General features: G+C 41.6%; 1 protein-coding gene across 1 annotated transcript in view; it reads left to right on the top strand.

Annotated features, from left to right (window-relative positions):
* The first annotated feature begins 5,547 nt into the window (after positions 1–5,547).
* The window catches only part of LOC120542731, a 65,862-nt gene continuing 52,440 nt past the window's right edge, over positions 5,548–18,969 (top strand). The window contains exons 1-3 of the mRNA XM_039775369.1: positions 5,548–5,702; positions 7,835–7,942; positions 17,366–17,488. Of these exons, the coding sequence (XP_039631303.1) occupies positions 5,548–5,702; positions 7,835–7,942; positions 17,366–17,488 (386 nt within the window). The remainder of the gene's footprint in view (positions 5,703–7,834; positions 7,943–17,365; positions 17,489–18,969) is intronic.

Below are 18,969 nucleotides of genomic sequence, written 5' to 3' on the forward strand. Positions count from 1 at the left end.
CAGCCCGCCACCATCATTTGGTGTCTGTAGGACGTTTTCAAAAGACCTTTAGCCAACCCTGGATGCTAGGCAGGAGTGACCTGACTCTGAAGTGCCATCCTCTCACTATCTGTGGGACCAAATGCTCCTGATCTCAATTCCTCTCTCAATTTCCTCACACCTATCTCTTCTTTAATTTTACTCCCTTCCTTTTCTTTCTGTCCTACTCAGGCTCCTTTTATACTTCTTTGGGCGTAGTGCCTTAATTACGAACCCCTGAGTGCTAACAAGGAAATCGGCTGAACTGCACACATCTGCACATGAATGCGGGCTCGGCCAGTTCTCTCATCAGCACCCCAGAGCCACTCGTCCACGCTACCTCAGGCACCTACACCCTGCCATGGACCCCAAATGCGTCGTACTGCACTGCAAACAGGATAAGGAGGTTGCTAGATAATGGCGCAGGGGACAGGATTGGCAGCGGCAACTTTCCATGCACTGCGTTTTTCTAAGGACAAAACACAGTGATATGCAGTACATGATGATTTGTTTTAGCATGCTGTCATATAGAAAATATTTAGCATGTCATATTTCTAAAAAGCGTACTGCACACCTCCAGGGTCATGTGAACATGAAGCATAAACAGAAATGATTTCAGTGATGCGGTTCAGATTACTTGAATTACACAGCTGAAGGAAAGAACACAGGTAAACACGGAGGTATGAATAAGGCTTTAGGAAGCAGTATTCCAGGCATTCCATTGTAATAAAAAACTTTAAAACCCCAAAACACACTTTAGTGAGTTTCATGTTTGGTGATTTTTAAAACAAGTGGACCAAAGGTATACTCTGATGTTACGCTCCATTTTTAACATTATGAAATTTAACTGCACTGAAAAAGCACATAAACATGTTCAATATAAAATAAAATTAATGTCGTAAAATATATACATTCTCTTAATGTTAATCTCTATACAGTGGAACCTCGGTTCATGAACGTCTTGGTACACATACAACTCGGTTTACGACCAAAAAGTTCACCAAACTTTTGCCTTGGTTCACGACCACTCACTCGGTATACGAACAAGCCAGTTTCCCTTTCGGTTTGTACATGTTCAGTCTCTCCCTGTGCATTTCCTGTGCAGCGAGCAAGAGAGAGCGAGAGCGCGACACACACACACACACACACACAGGCAGCACGAAAGAGACACGCGCACACACACACACATACACACACAGGCACACACACACACACACACACAGGCAGCGCGAGAAAGATGTGCGCACACATACACACACAGGCAGCGCCAGAGAGAGCACGGCACACACACACACACACACACAGGCAGCGCCAGAGAGCACGACACACACACACACACACACACAGGCAGCGCAAGAGAGAGGCAGCGTGAGAGAGAGCACGACACACACACACAGAGGCAGTGCCAGAGACAGCTGGACGCATTAAGGTTTGAATCCTACCTGACAGGGAGAAAATATTTTGTTAGTTGTGGGAATTACAACTCGAAGACACATGATATCCAATATGGTGTTCCACAAGGCTCTATCCTGGGTCCGCTGTTATTCTCAATCTACATGCTTCCGTTAGGTCAGATTATCTCAGGGCACAACGTGAGCTACCACAGCTATGCTGATGACTCACAGCTGTACTTATCAATAGCACCTGATGACCCCGATTCTATTGATTCACTAACACAATGTCTGACTTGTATCTCAGAATGGATGAATAGTAATTTTCTCAAGTTAAATAAAGAGAAAACTGAAATTTTAGTGATCAGCAATAATGGATACAATGAAGCTATTAGAAATAAACTGGATACATTAGGATTAAAAGTCAAGACGGAGGTAAAAAGCTTAGGGGTGATTGTTGACTGTAATCTGAATTTTAAATCACATATTAATCAGATCATTAGGACAGCATTTTTCACTTAAGAAACATAAGTAAAGTTAGACCTCTTATATCACTGAAAGATGCTGAGAAATTAGTTCACGCGCTTGTTTTCAGTCGACTAGATTACTGTAACGCACTCCTCTCAGGACTACCCAAAAAAGATATAAATCGTTTGCAACTAGTGCAGAATGCAGCTGCTAGAATCCTAACTAGGAAAAGAAAATCCGAGCACATTTCTCCAGTTTTGATGTCACTACACTGGTTACCTGTGTCATTCAGAATTGACTTTAAAATTCTGCTTATGGTTTATAAAGCCTTAAATAATCTCGCCCCATCTTATATATCGGAATGTCTGACACCTTATATTCCAAATCGTAACCTCAGATCCTCAAATGAGTGTCTCCTTAGAATTCCAAGAACAAAACTTAAAAGAAGTGGTGAGGCGGCCTTCTGCTGTTATGCACCTAAAATCTGGAATAGCCTGCCAATAGGAATTCGCCAGGCTGATACAGTAGAGCACTTTAAAACACTGCTGAAAACACATTACTTTAACATGGCCTTTTTATAACTTCATTTTAATCGTAATTTAACTTAATCCTGATACTCTGTATGTTCAATTCATCATAACAACTATTCATGGTGGCTCTAAAATCGGTACTGACCCCTACTCTCTTTTCTGTTTCTTTTCCGGTTTCTTTGTGGTGGTGGCCTGCGCCACCTCCACCTACTCAAAGCTTCATGATGCTCCAACAATGATGGACGGATTAAAAGGAAGAAGTCTACGTGACCATCATCATCATCAAGCCCTTCCGTGAGAACCCTAAATCCAAAGAGGACTGTTTCATTTATGTTAGGTAGAATGCCCAGAGGGGACTGGGCGGTCTCATGGTCTGGAATCCCTACAGATTTTATTTTTCTCCAGCCGTCTGGAGTTTTTTGTTTTTCTGTCCCCTGGCCATTGAACCTTACTCTTATTCGATGTTAATGTTGATTTATTTTTTTATAATTATGTCTTTCATTTTTCTATTCTTTAATATGTAAAGCACTTTGAGCTACTGTTTGTATGAAAATGTGCTATATAAATAAATGTTGTTGTTGTTGTTGTAAGGTAGGAAGGCAGTTAAAGAATGCACTGGGCTTGATTTTGTTTTCACTTCTGTTTCCAGCGATCTGTTCGTAGCGTGCATTGTTGCCATGTTACTTTTCTTGGTTGTTTATTAAATTACAAATTTTTCAAATGTTCATTTTTTTCCCTGTGCTTAAAACTCATTAAAAAAAGTGTTTTTAGCCAGTGGTTACTAGCACAATAGCGCAAACTATTGCAGTGTTAGTTTTCTCAGTTTTTCAAGGTTTTCGCAGTGTTATTCAATGTTTTTACATTTAGTTTACTATTACGCTGTGCATTCTATGGTTTGATTAACTATATTTGTGCTTAAAAACTTTAAAAAAATATATATATTTACATACAGTTCGTATGGTCTGGAACGGATTAATTGTATTTACATGCAATCCTATGGGGAAAATTGCTTTGGTTCACGACCAAATCGGTTTACGACCAGTTCTACTGTATATATAAAATGCAACATCCGTCTGTCTGTATGTCTGTCCGTTTTCCATGAGAGAACTACTTAACAGATTTAGATTGTGACTTTTTCTTTAATTTGCTTGAACATTCTGGTTGATTTTGTGACTTCTCTCATCACGCTAAGTCCGCTTGTGGCACTGATTTATTTGTGCAAATCCGAGACAGAGGTTGCGGGCCGAGGGGAGGGGGAAGTGTGGCGCCAGGAGGGGGGAGCCAGGCAGGGCTCTCATCACTGTCGTTTTTTCACTAATACATGGGCGGAGCCGCAGAGTCAGCTAATATTAATATAAATTAAAACTTTATATTTTTTTCCATATTACAATATTAGATCTAGATGAGAACAGGCAATTCAGCCCAACAAAGCTTGCCAGTCCTATCCACTTATTCTTTCTTCTTTAATTCTTTTAAAATAACATCAAGTTGAGTTTTGAAAGTCCCTAAAGTCCTACTGTCTACCACACTGCTTGGTCACTCTATGTTTGCCCAAAATTCAACTGTGTCTTGTGTTCTCAATGAACTCATTTTAAAGTCACAGTCTCGATCCACTCTACTAATTCCCTTCATAATTTTAAACACTTCAGTCAGGTCTCCTCTTGATCTCCTTTTCCTTAAACTGTAAACGCTCAGCTCTTTTCATCTTTCTTCATAACTCATCCCCTGTAGCCCTGGAATCAGCCTAGTCGCTCTTCTCTGGACTTTTTCTAGTGCTGTTATGTCCTTTTTGTAGCCTGGAGACCAAAAAACTACACACAGCACTCCAGATGAGGCCTCACCAGTGTGCTATAAAGCTTGAGCAGAACCTCCTTGGACTTGTACTCCACATATCAAGGCGCTATATTAACTCACATTCCGCCCCAAAAAGCTCACCATTCCTATCCAAAATAACTTCAAGTTCAGTTTTGAAAGTTCTTAAAGTCCACCACACTACTTGGTCACTTATGCTATGTGTCTCTGGTTCTCAGTGAGAGGTAAAACTTCCTAACATTTGTGTGATATTTACCCTTATTAAGTTTTCAATCATCTCCTTGTTCTTGTTGATAACGGTGACAACTTTGATCCACTGTACAAATTCCTTTCAGAATTTGTAACTCTTCAGTCATGTCACCTCTTAATTTCTGTTTGCTTAAACTGAAAAGGCTCAGAGAGCTCTTTGAATCTTTCCTTATAACAAGTGCCCTGTAGCCCTGGAATCAGCCTAGTTGTTCTTCTCCAGACTTTCTCTAGCACTGCTATGTTCTTTATGTAGCCCGGAGGCCAAAACTGTACCCAGTACTCCAGATGAGGCCTTACCAGTGTGTTATAAAGCTTGAGCAGAACCACCTTGGACTTGTACTTCACACATCAAGGCGCTATATAACCTCACATTCTGTTAGCCTTCTTAATGACTGCTGAACACTGTCTGGTAGATGATAATGATAAGTCCACTACAACTCCTAAATCCTTCTCATAAAGTGTACTTTCAATTTTCAGACTTCCCATTATCTATTTAAACCTAACATTCTAGAAGTCGCGGCTGGACGAGTTAAATGGGGAAGCAACCCGACCAGGGTGATTGGCAGTCCCTTTCCAAGTCAGGATGCCATAAATACGGGACAGTAGGAGACTTCCTACTATGGATAGAGTGTTCCACTGGGTGGCAGCATCTCTTCTGACGGGCCCCGGTATGGACATCCGCAGTGCAGCATGGGAGTTGAGCTGTTGGGAATTGTTAGGGTGGTTCCGCCTGACCCAGAAGTGCTTCCAGGAGAGAATGGATTGAACACTGAAAGTACTCCTGGATAAGGTAATTAAAGAGAGAGCCTATCGCTTAGCTGGTAGAGTCAGAGATGGGCACAGAGAAGGGCAAAGCTGGTGTGTGGAGTGGAGTTAAGGAGTAAAGAACAAAAGGAGAATAAAGGAAAATTGAAATTTGTTTGTGCAGAAAAATTCAAAAATAAGCCTCTGGAAAGGTACTTTTATTAACTAAAAGCATGAACTGAGACTGTGATTTGTCTGTGAAACTATGACTGGGGTTTGGAGCTCAGTGGTCCCATCTACAGGTCACATTGGATTGGGTGGGGCAGCTAAAGGACATGAGGATGCTGACATCTAGTGCTGTGTCATCCATGCTTTGTTTAATCTGGATTGTTGGTGTCTGTCCACAGTTTTTCCCTGATGACCGAGGTGTGGATCTCCTTAATCCTGAAGGATGCACCGTGACAGCAGCGATGCATGAGACGCTAGGGCTGTAAGTGTGACCAGTTAATTTTCAAACTAGTTATTATGTATTCATGTCACTTGTTGCATCCATCTTCATTCTAGTGGAATTCCCCCAGCTGCTGCATTTCTATTGTGGCTTCTTCTTTACTCACATACTGTAAGTGTATCTGGTTTTGTGATTTGAAACAGTGAGGATAACATACTGTATGCTTCCAGAAAGTAAAATAAAGAAAACTTTCTTCATTTGCATCTGACAGGTCCATGTATGATGGATTTAAGATGAGGTCTTGTATTCACTGCCTCTTGTTTGTATGATAGTGTTGTCCGTAGTTTGTTGAAGACATTCATCCAGCTGTATGCTGTTTATAGGCACTATATAAAATTAAGGTCACTTTTTAACTACGTTGGAGGTTGAGGAACTGACATGTAAAACTCGTAGATTTGATCATTCATGGAGTAAGCCTCGCACAGCTGCCTTTCCTCACAGTTATAACCAAATGTGTGTTTCTAAGTTGGATTGTAATAATAATAATAATAATGAACATCAAGTCACTTAACCAAAGGTCAGTCATCAAACATGCCCTGTATCTCAAAAGAAGAGAGGATGAGGTTGACCATGCTAGCAGAACACGTGCCAAGACAAGTCTAAATATTTCATCCAACAAGACTGTCAAACATTCTCCTCCAGACTTAATCGGAATAATAAACAATTAACTGAGGAGACAGCTAATATAGGGTGGTCCAGATCTAATTATGCAATTTTCATTACGCTATAACTTATTAAGTTTATTACATAGAAAATCAACCAAAAAATCTCGGACCATCGAGAAGTGTGTCAACTGATGACATGAAGACTCGTCTTCGCTGTGAACTGGAATCGTCCCTGCATAAATCAAAGTCATCCAGACGATCTGGATCTGCATAATTAGATCTGGACCACCCTTTATATATTATATGAAGAAACCACAAAACTAACAAACGTGACCATAGCTGGAAGAAGAAATAAATGAACAGTTTCAAAACTGTGTTGAGAAAACACATGCTGACATTCAGGGGTCATTCAACTGGATGAAATGGCAAGTCATATTGCAGTCACTTGAAGCCGATAATTTTGCCATTCAAGATCAATCAGTGAAAACTAAATGCTACATAAGACAAATCCTCAAACAGCCAGAAGAAGATAGTTTGTATCACCCATGTAGCAAATGTGTTGAGACCATCCATCACATTGTCAGTGCTTGTGAAACACTGGCCAATCAATATGCCCTATCTATGGCGTTCACAACAATTTGGTAAAATGCGATATCCACTGGACTCTGGCTAAGCATACCAATTTCCAAGTGCCAAAGCAATAGTGGAGATGGAGTTTGGAGCAGCATAATATCCTGGAGAATACCAAATTAAGATTCTCCGGGAGCTCCTTGTTGATACAGATGTCACGGTCAATGCCAACCACCCAGACATCATTTACACAAATGTATCCACCAATAAAACTTTTTTATTCGATATCTCGGTGCCATCAGACTATAACATCGGTCCAAAAGAAGAGCATAAATTAAATTAGAGCACTACCACCAGCTTTGAAAAGAGATTAAAAGGCTTTGGAAAACAGACACAGAGGAACTGACATATCATCATAGGTGTTACTGGGGTTATCGCTAAATCCATCAAGTGATAAACTGAAAAGATCTCATCCAACATTAACATCTCCATTCTACAAAAACAAGCGGCAATATGCATGCCGTCCATCATCAGCAGGGTCCTTGGCACAGTTAGTAGTAATTAACACCAGACAATTTTCCTTTGAGATGACCCAGACTAGGCACCCTAATTCTGATTAGACCTAAATTCTGGAATTTACACCTAACCAAGACTTTCAACTATGCCATCTCTCAAGAGGTGTCTTGAGTGGCCAGAGTTCTCATACCAGCTGAAAGGCTGTAAGATCCAAAAAAATGAATAATAATAATAATAATAATAATAATAATAATAATAATATAATAATAATAATAATAATAATATCTTTTATTTATATAGCACCTTTCCCATGTATTGCTTTATATGGTAGCAAAGTACAATGGCAGTCTTACAAAAGACTCCACTAAGATGACTCAACTGTGCTCCATTCTGCTTTTCATGTTTTTTTATTTTTATTTTTAGAGTGCTGGAACACCTGAGTGAAGTGGCAGTTTGCTCTGCAGAAGCTGCTTACAAATTATACCAGGAAAGTCTTGATGTGTACCATAACGCTGGACATCTTGTCAACAGGTCAGTGCCGCCTTAAAGCAAATAGATAGATAGATAGATAGATAGATAGATAGATAGATAGATAGATAGATAGATAGATAGATAGATGTGAAAGGCATTATATATTAGATAGATAGATAGATAGATAGATAGATAGATAGATAGATAGATAGATAGATAGATAGATAGATAGATAGATAGATAGATAGATAGATAGATAGATAGATAATTTATTCATTCCCAGAAGGAAATGCATGTAGAGTGTGGCAAGGAGCTGCGAGCTGCTTCTGACTTGATGCAGGACTTGAGGATAACACTCCATCTTCTAGATGATGATGATCGAGTGGCCTGGACTCCCAGTCTCCGATCTTTGTATTGTAAGCCTGGAAAGCTTGTTTAGGACAGAGGATAGGAATGTGGGATAAAAACAGGTAGGGTGACAAGTTCTGGATTAGACCTCAATCATCACAGTGTCCCCATGTCTCACTAAAACAATCATCCTAGGTATTGCTTCCAAAACATGCTGGATTTGTTGGTTTTCTGTACATCATGGACACTGTTGGACACTGTTGGGCACTGTCAGAACTGAAGTCTACTTTTAAACAATGTGTTGTATTAGCTGCTTGTGACATGTGCTTTATAATGTCTAAATCTTGGCATGGGTGGCATTGTGGTGCACTGGCGCACTAGTTAGTGCTGCTCGGACTTCATTTGAAATCCCAGCTTGGTCTCTGCTTGTGTGTCGTTTCCTTGTTCTTTCTGTGTTCATGTGTGTTGTCTCCATCTAGTCCAGTGTTCTTGTCCATTCCTCCTTGGGTTTAGCCAAAGGTGGTCCATAGTGATGAGTTAAACAATTTGTGTGAAACTGAATTCATAGAGGAACTTAGAAATTTCCTTGGTTGCAAAATACATTTGATTATTTGGCTGACACCTCTATCTAAAGTTTATAATATAATTGGTTACATTTCTTTTTGGTTTTCCAATTGGAGCCCAGGCGGGTCAAGTAACTTGCTCAGGGTCACACAGTGTCAGTAGTGGGATTTGAACCCACAATCTCATTGTTTTAAGTCCAAATCCTTAACTACTACACCACACTTCCTCCTTAGATGACAGTTCTTGACCATTGACTTTGTGACATTTGAACAAGAATAAAAGTGTTAAGTTCCAGCCTGGCAGCATTTTTCTTTGTTAAACATTCATATATTTCTCATTTGATGTTTAAGTAAAGTTTGCACTGGAAAAAGAATATAATCACTTGACATTTTAGTTGAGCCATCATTATGTCATGTCATTTTCTAATTTTTTAATCCAGAGCAGGGTCGTGATTGGTTGGCTGGAGACTATCCCATCCAGCATATGGCACAAAGGCAGAACAACATGTGGACAGATTGGTGGTCCATCACAGGGCCAACAGACACACACACCAAACAACTACTAGCGTCAGTTTAGTATCGTTCAATTCACCTGACCTGCGTGTCCTCGGACAGTGGGAGGAAATCAGAACACCTGGAGGAAACCCACCCACACACATGGGGTGAAAACACATGGACTCTGGCCTCCTTACCACAAGGGAGCAGCGCTACCACCACGCCACCCCAGTTGCATTAAGCAGGGGTACCCAACCTTTTTCACCCTCTGTACTCTGTGGCAACATCTTGAAAGTAAATTTCCCCCCACCCTGTGTTGTTCAGTAATTTGAGTTTAAACTTCTACCATAACGTATTAAAAAGGATGGTAGCAAAATTGGATACCATCATGAAAAATCCTCTCCACCCCTTCCAGGAGGTGCTTTCTTGGAGCACTTTTAGCCACAGGCTCATTCCATCACAGTCTGCCATGAAGCGACTATAGGGGTCTTTTCTGCCCTCTTCTATCAGGCAATTCAATGCTTCTTCCTGATATACTCTAAGTTCATTTTGAAATTTCTGCATGATATACATTTATTGATTGATTGATTTGGCTGTATTATTTGTCCTGTGAGTCTGTATCCTTAATTTTTATGTTTCCGCTGCTGTATGCATCTGAATTTCTCCTTGGGATTAATAAAGTTATTTAATCTAATCTAATAAAGCGATCAACAAAGGAGAACTTTTAAAATGCTGTTTTTAACATTTCTGTTTTGAATTCAAATAGCAACAGTACATTATAATGCTATTTCACTTATTGAAAAACAACAAATGATGAGCAGAATGATAAGAACATATCAGTCAATGAGAAGCGTCTTCATCCTTTTCATATGTGATTTTAGATATTCTTGCCACCATTGTTGAATGAGCAAGTCTCATTTTGTCTTTGGGAACTGATCGAGATCTTTGCAACTTCAGTTTTTTAAGCAAATATACCCTCTGAGTAGGCAAATTTATACTTGGGGTAAATTTACCCCAAGTTGGGATCCTCTTGTTTAGCAGCACAACCGCCATACAACATGCAGCTCAGAAGAGATCATCCACCTGAAGCTAAGCATGTTCAGGCCTGGTCAGTACTTGGTGAAGCCAGCAGGGGGTGCTTAACTTGTGGTCTCTCAGTGCAGAGATGGGGACACCTAGCTATAAAAATGGTGTCATCCTTAAGATGAACCATCAGACTGAGGTCCTGAATCTCTGCAGTCATAAAAGATACACTGTAAAGTGTAGGGTGTATCCTGATGTCCTGGTTAAATTGCCCACCATGGCCTAATCATCTTGGCATGGCATCATCTAACTCTCTCACCACTTAATAGCTCATGTTGGTGAGCATACTGGTGCAAAAATGGCTGCCGTTTCATCATCCAGGTGGCTGCTACATATTAATGGTGGTTGAAGTGGCTCCTTATTCACTTCAGAGAGAGAGAGACAGATTAGGAGCCCATGCTGATAGAGTGCATTCCTGCATCTACCAGACCAACTCAGGATCTAGATTAGGACCCGAGCCATGTAACCGGCCTTTAGGTTTCCATTTGTGTCTGTGTGTGTGTGTATTCTTTTTGAACTTGCTTTAAATTAATAGCTGGTATCCACTGTACTATTTTCTCTCATTAGTTTCAAAAACTTCAGTCATGTCACCGTTTCATTTCTTGTTTGCTTAAACTGAAAAGCAAACTCCTTTTTATCTTTCCTCATAGCTCACAGGTCCAGCGGCTGTGGGGCATCTGTTGGTGAGGAAAGATTCACAGATCTCAGCTTTGCTGACGATGCTGTGATCTTCGCAGAGTCAATGGAGGCTCTGATCAGGGCGCTCGAGTGTCTGGGCTTGCGAGTGTCCTGATATAAACCAGCATCCAGGCCTTTAATGACTTCTTGGGCATGGCCATCAGCAGTGTGTCTGTCTGCAGAGAGAGTGTCGACCTCATCGAGAGGTTTACTTACCTCGGCAGTGACATTCATGTCTCTGGTGACTCTTCCTTTGAAGTCAGTAGATGGATTGTGAGAGCATGGGGGGTCAGGAGGTCACTGGAAAGGGGTGTGTGGCGCTCCCGATATCTCTGCAAAAGGACGAAAGTCCAAGTCTTTTGAGTCCTGTTGCTTCCTGTCTTGCTATATGGTTGCGAGACATGGATGCTCTCCAGTGACGTGAGACGAAGACTGGACTCCTTTGGTACTGTGTCTTTCTGGAAAATCCTTGGGTCAGTTGGTTTGACTTTGTTGTGCTCATGGAGTGCCGAATGAGGTACATAACCTGCATTGTGAGAAAGCGTCACTTACGGCACTATGGCCATGTGGCACGTATCCCCAAGGGTGATCTGGCTCGTAAGATCCTCATTGTTGGGGACCCGAGTGACTGGACCAGGCCAAGGGGTCTCCCTTGTAACTCCTGGCTTTGGTGATTCCATGTTGTTTGCCTGGGGGTTTGCTCCACTCGTTCTTAATTTTCATTATTAAGGGAGTCCCGAATGAGGTACGTGACCTGCATTGTGAGGGAAAGTGAGTTATGGCACTATGGCCATGTGGCGCCATTACCCGAGGGTGATCCGGCTCGTAGGATCCTCATTGATGGGGACCCGAGTGACTGGATCAGGCCAAAGGGTCTTCCATGTAACTCCTGGCTGTGGTGATTCCGTGTTGTTTGCCTAAGGGTCTGCTCCACTCGTTTTTAATTTTCATTATTAAGGGAGTCCCGAATGAGGCACGTGACCTGCATTGTGAGGGAAAGTCAGTTATGGCACTACGGCCATGTGGCACCATTACCCGAGGGTGATCCGGCTCGTAGGATCCTCATTGTTGGGGACCCGAGTGACTGGACAAGGCCAAAGGGTCTCCCATGTAACTCCTGGCTGTGGCAGAAAGAGGGTCATTTCTGGAGGTTGGGACTAGACCACGTGTCTGCCTGGGGGGTTACCAACCGGGATCCCGAGTTGTTTTGTCATGTAGTGGGTGCGTCAATGCTCTGTACCAGTGCATACTCCCCAACTTGACTTGCCTTGATAGCTCCTACTTCTCAGTCCCAGAATCCGCCTAATTGTTCTCCTCAAGACTTTTGTTTTCTAGCCTTGCTCTCTTTTTTGTAGACCTCGAGACCACAACTGCACTCAGAACTCCAAATGAGGCCACACCAGTGCATTAAAAAGCTTAATCACTTTGACCAGTGAGAAAAGCGCTATATAAATGTAAAGGATTATTATTATTATTTGCATACATCCCTGTTGATCTCTTCTGCAATTTTTCTGAAGTAAAATAACAAGAACTCCTACATCCCTGTTAGCAACTAAATATCCAAATTGAGATTTCCACTGAATGCAATGAAGAAAGGCAACTGCTAAATTATCGTGCCCCTCCACACCCACCCCACCAATCTGGTTGTAGAAGGAAATGAATTATTCAAATCACTGGGTGCCGCTGCCTGGAGGGGGTTTGAGCCTGGATGCCAATGTGTGTTGCAACACTTCAATTAGCTGGTCCTCTTAGGCAAAATGCGTCAGAGGGAATGTGGCAGCAACTTCGAGGCATTTGTGACATTGTGACACACATTAAATCATGTACAGTATGTTCAGTTTATTTTAATTGAAATGTTTCCGATGTACTGGTAGTGATTTGTTTCTTTTTCACTGTAATGCAATTTGCAAAATCGAAAGTGGAACCTGATGGCTAAAGAAAAGTCTTCTGATAGTAACAGCCGAGTGCAGCATGTCACCAGAAGGACAAAATGTGCAGGAATGATAAAAAAAACCCACCAGTCCATGCTTACTAGAGGGGTGTATGGCATATTTCACCAGGCATTTGTGATACTAAGAGAACTTTGTGTCATTGTGCATAACACCAAACATTTTTAGAAGTGGAATTGGATTGAGCAGATGTTTACACCATAAGATCCTGGAGTATCCCTGGCAATCCATAACCTCTATTAAAACACATAGCATGTAGTGTTTAGCTACAATGGATTCAGGACATATTCAGACCCCTTTACTTTTTTACACATTTTGTTATGTTCCAGCCTTGCACTAAAGTGATTTAAATTCATTTCTTCCCCCATCAAATAACACTCAATACTGCAAAATGACATAGTGAAGGCAGGATGGTAGATATTTTTCAGATTTATTAAAAATAAAAAAATAAATAAAATATCACATATACACAACTCTCCCGACCCCTTATTCCATACTTGTTGAAGCCCCTTTGGCAGCCATTCCAGCCTGGAGTCTTCTTGGGTCTGACATGAAGAGCTTCACACACCCAGATCTGAGGATTTTTTGCCATTCTTCTCTGCAGATCCTTTCATGCTCTGCCAGGTTGGATGGAGACCATTGGTGGCAAGCTGTTTCAGGTCCCTCCAGAGATGTTTGGTTGGGGTCTGTTGGACATTCTCAGAGTTGTCCCTAAGCCACTCCTGTGTTGTCTTAGCTTTGTCCTGTTGGAAGGTAAACCTTCAGCAAAGTCTGAGGTCTGGAGTGCTCCTGAGTAGGTTTTCATTAAGGATATCTCTGTAGTTGGTTCCATTTAGTTTTCCCTCAACCTTGTCCAGTTTCCTAGCCCCTGATGCTACAAAACAACCTCACAGCTTGGTGTTGCTTCAACCATGCTTCGGTGGAATGGTGTTGCACAAGTGATGACAGGTGCATGGTTTCCTCGAGATGACCCACAGAATTATGACCAGACAGTTCAATCTTGGTTTTATTGGGCAGAAGAGCCTTGTTTCTCACAGTCTGGGGGTCCTTGAGTTGCCTTTTTGCAAAGTCCAAGTGGGATTTCATACATTATCTGCCCACTCTGACATAAAGCCCAGATAGAGTGTTGTGATGATGGTTGTCTTTTTGAAAGCCTCTCCCATGTCCACACACATTCTCCAGAGCTCAGCCAAAGTAGCCATCAGGTACTTGGTCATCTCTCTTACCACGGAACTTCCCCCATGACTTATCAGTTTGGCTGGGCAACTGGCTCATGAAGAGCTGTGGTTATTCCAAACTTCTTTCATTTAAGAACTTTGAAGGCCACTTTGCTCTTGGGAACCTTCAATACTCAGACAGTTGTTGTTGTCTTCCCCAGATCTGTGTCTCGACACAATCCTGGCTCTAATCTCTGCAGGCAATTCCTTCAACCTCATGGCTTTTGCTCAAGTGTGGGACCTTCTATAGAAAGGTGTGTGGCTTCCCTAGTCATTTAAATCAATTGAGTTGACCACAGGTGGACTCCAAAGAAGGTGTAGAAACATCTAAATGATGATCAATTAAATGGGATGCACCTGAGACAAAGCAAAGGGTCTGAAAAATTGCATCAGTGAGATATTTCAGTTCTTTATATCTATATACAGGTAAAATTCCATTATAACAAATATTTTTACAATGAAATTTTCATTACAACAAAGTATTTTTATGGTCCCGACAGCTTCACCATATGACACAAGTCTATAGAAATCTTGTTTCTACGAAGTACATTCAGTAGATACTTTCATTACAACGAAGTGACCTTGAAATGCCTGAATAAATCATCCACAGAGCAGCTAGTTCTGTGGCCGCAGCTCAGTTGTGCACAGCGATCCCCAAACAGAAACACTGTAATTTTTTTTCTTTCTTCGAACTTTCCTCATACTGTTTTTTGCCTTTTTTGTTTCCTGCGGTTTTCAGTGATACCTTTTACTTGTTGCTCATCAATATTTGAAAAACATCCATTGGAATTTAACACATTGTCACCCTCCTATAGAAACGGCAGACACGGAAAAACGATAACAGTTCATATTAGAAAAAAGAACTTAAATTTTTTGCAGTTCTCGATTGCTGCAAAAAGAAAAAAGCCGTTGCCAGTGAATTTGGAATTTCGCCATCGACACTGTGAACTTTCTTGAAAGACAGAGCAAAAGAATTAGAAAAATCTCGGGTTGCGAATGTATGTGAACTTCTGCATTTGAAGACATTGAAAAAGCCGTTTTTATGTGGTTCAGTGATGCTCGTTCAAGAAACATTCCTATTAATGCGGCACTTGTTCAAGAAAATGTGAGGTATGTAAACTCTCATGGTACCTACCACAACTAGACAGGAAGTCGGAGAGCGTCCCGAAGTGCGATCTCCGCGTCTGTACGGGGCAATAAGCAGGCTCACAGATATGCTGCGTCTCTCCGCCAAAGTAAACAGATAAGATCTCGATGGGTGATGCAAGGTTAGGAGCACGTAAATTGTAAATGCAGATACTGTAACAGGATTTCTTGATCACTGACCCGGCCACGATCCTGTCTGACTGCTATGTCTGTGTATAGCAGAGTGTCAGATCACGCTACAATAAATAACTGTGCCGTTCCTGTTTGAACCTGAATAAAGCTGGTTTTGCTAAAGTACTGAGATTAAGCCTCGTGTTTTGGGGTGCAAGACAGGGACTTATAGCACAACCCCGATCTTTTATGATTTGCTTCTGTGGCGCTTCACTGCAGCAATGTGAGCCTCCTATTACCCTTCCCCAGCAACAGATAAAAAATCTTCCACAGACGCTGCAATCTCATTTCAGGACGCACTTCAGCATGCCGTTCCCGTTGGGTAGGGAGTGGAGGTTCTCAAAAGAGCTCAGAAACCTCACAATATGAAGAAGAAATAATGATTCGGCTCCTGACTGATAACTGTGCTGTCCACAACATGCTTCCACATTCAGATAATGTTCGCTTTGAATTCCTCCCACTAAATTGCACGGCAGAGCTTCAGCCATTGGATTTGGGCATCGTTGAAAGTATATTATCGCAAGGAAATGCATAACTTGTAGGCAGGAGGAGATTAAAAGTAGCGTCAAAGAAGCTATTGAAATGATTGCAAACACCTGGGCTCAAGTTAAAGAAAGCACTATAGTAACAAATTCAGAATCTCATTACAACAAAATATTCGTTTCAAACAAAATATTTTTTAGGTCCCTGGGAGTTCGTTATAATGGAATTTTACCTGTATATACAATCCAGCGTCTATCTGTCTGTATGTCTGTCTGTCCGCTTTTCACGACAGAACTACTTTTTTTTCCATAATTGGCTTGAACATTCTGGTTGATTTTGCAACCTCTCTCATCGCGCTAAGTATCATAGTTCACTTCCAGTATCGATTTATTTGTACGAATCCGAGAGAGACGCAGCGGGCCAAAGGGAGAGAAGTGGGGCCTTCCTCACTCATGTGCCAGCCACAAGGCGTACCTTACTTCCGTTTAGCTAGTGAACGAAAGAACTACCTAACGAATTTAGATCTGACTTTTTTTCTATAATTTGCAACTTCTCTCATCGTGCTAAGAATCATAGTTCGCTTGCAGGAGCAATATATTCACCCAGAGGCTGCGGGCCGAGAGGAGGGGGAAGCGTGATGTCAGGAGTGGGGAGTCGGTCTGCTTTTGCGTTTTGGAGTGTACCTTGCCTCTGCTTACCTTTTTGTTTATTCATTTTTAAAGTTTGTCCTATTTCACTACTACGCAGGCGGAGCCACAGGGTACGGCTAGTGTTTAATACATTTTTGCAAAAAAAATCTGAAATCCTATTCGTCACTCTGAGGTATTGAGTGTTGTTGGATGATGGAAATCATAAATTTAAAAGATTTAAGCACCAGACTGCATGATGCCAAAATGTGTAAACAGAGAAGGAGTCTGATTTTTACGTTGACAGTGTCATATAACACACCAAAGTGTGTGTGCCCAACAGTGGCCTGGCATCCCGTTAGCTCTGGCTGTCTGCACCGTTTAAACTTGGGTAGGCTCAGGCTCCATATACTCCTGAAAAGGGATTCTGAAAATGGTTGAGGTGAGTCCTCGTGAGTTTGGATACTTACCTTGGCTTGTGGGGTAGGATCTGCGCTTTCCTAGAGTCTTCATTAGATAAGCTTGTTAGAAAATGAATGAGGGTGATTCTTACAGAAAGCTACCGAGGGCTGTTCAGAGTTGCCCTGTGGTAGTTCAGGACTCTAGCAACAGCGTCCTGTAGCTGTAGGTTTTGTGTTTGGGGTCTCCAATGGTACAATTGATGTAACGGTGAGCTTTCATACTGACTTACAATTACATTTCTTTGTTTTATTTTCAAATGCAGCTTCCTATTTTCTATCACGGTTGAAAGGAAGGCACCTTTGTCTCATGGAATGCCAGAATTCCTCCGATCCAAGCTGCAAATCTTCAGCCTCGCTGGTGGTGTTGCTGTGGAAGAACCACTAAGGTAACCACATAATGACTTAATGATTCCAAATGACGTCTTATAAAGTGTTCCTTTTCTTTTTTTTTCTTTTCAAAAGTGTAACTGATTATTTAGTAGAATGTCTTCTGAATCAATTCAGTTTTAAAGACGCTATATAGAGGCTGGTTGCATTAAGAACAATCTCACTTTTCTGTATTCTTGTCAAACGTACTTCACATCTTGTCTCAGAGGTCTTATCAGAATTAATGGTAAGAAAATCAGCTAGCACACCCTTTGCTGCTTCACTTCATGTCATCTTCCAATATAATTGACAAACATTTTGCTTTTCACACTGACCCTAAACCTTTGGTTCTTTGCTATGTGAGAGTATAATAATATAGAGCACCTTCACCTGGTCCATAGTGTGCCCACTAGACAGTTGGGCCTTCAGCCAATAAAGTACATCTTCACCTACAGTGCTGTCTAACTCAACACTACACCACACACAGACTCTACTGAGGACGTCTCCTCTCACCTCTTTGCTGTTAGGATACAGCACATTGACGCACCCGCCACATGACAAATCAAGTCAGGATCCCAGATTAGGACCTGAGTGCAGTCATGCAATGGGTGACACCTCAGCACCACACTAGTTCAGATGGAATGGAACAGTGGGAGGTTTTTTATGGTGGCTGGAGTGGCCACCAACCCCCATGTTCTTCCCTACTTGCAGCGCTGGATGCAGATTTACGTCATAATCAGGACAGAGCGATTGCAAGTTAAGGGCCTTGCACAGAGTAGCATCACTTCTGCTGTTTATGGAATTTGAACCGGCAACCTTCCGATTACCAGTGCAGATCCCTACCTCAGAGCCACCACTCCGCCCCTCTCACCTCTGCTGACCTGGAATTAATAAAGAACTCACAGGCAGAACAGCAGACTAACGTCAAACTAAACTTCTGTTGAACATGTACTATATGGCCAGAAGTATGTGGACTACTGTATTATTGTGGTGTTTCCCTTTACTTATTTTCCATAAGGATAAGTGTACACACCAGGTTCATTACCGGGTTGGTCTACTCTCACACCTTAAGATTAACAGAAACATACATAGATATACAGTTAGGTCCATAAATATTTGGACAGAGACAACTTTTTTCTAATTTTGGTTCTGTACATTACCCCAATGAATTTTAAATGAAACAACTCAGATGCAGTTGAAGTGCAGACTTTCAGCTTTAATTCAGTGGGTTGAACAAAAAGATTACATAAAAATGTGAGGCAACTAAAACATTTTTTAACACAATCCCTTCATTTCAGGGGCTCAAAAGTAATTGGACAAATGAAATAACTGGAAATAAAATGTTCATTTCTAATACTTGGTTGAAAACCCTTTGCTGGCAATGACAGCCTGAAGTCTTGAACTCCTGGACATCACCAGATGCTGGGTTTCCTCCTTTTTAATGCTCTGCCAGGCCTTTACTGCAGCGGCTTTACTCTCAGTTGCTGTTTGCTTGTGGGTC

Source organism: Polypterus senegalus, chromosome 13 (assembly GCF_016835505.1).
Source record: "Polypterus senegalus isolate Bchr_013 chromosome 13, ASM1683550v1, whole genome shotgun sequence".
NCBI classification, from domain to species: domain Eukaryota; kingdom Metazoa; phylum Chordata; class Cladistia; order Polypteriformes; family Polypteridae; genus Polypterus; species Polypterus senegalus.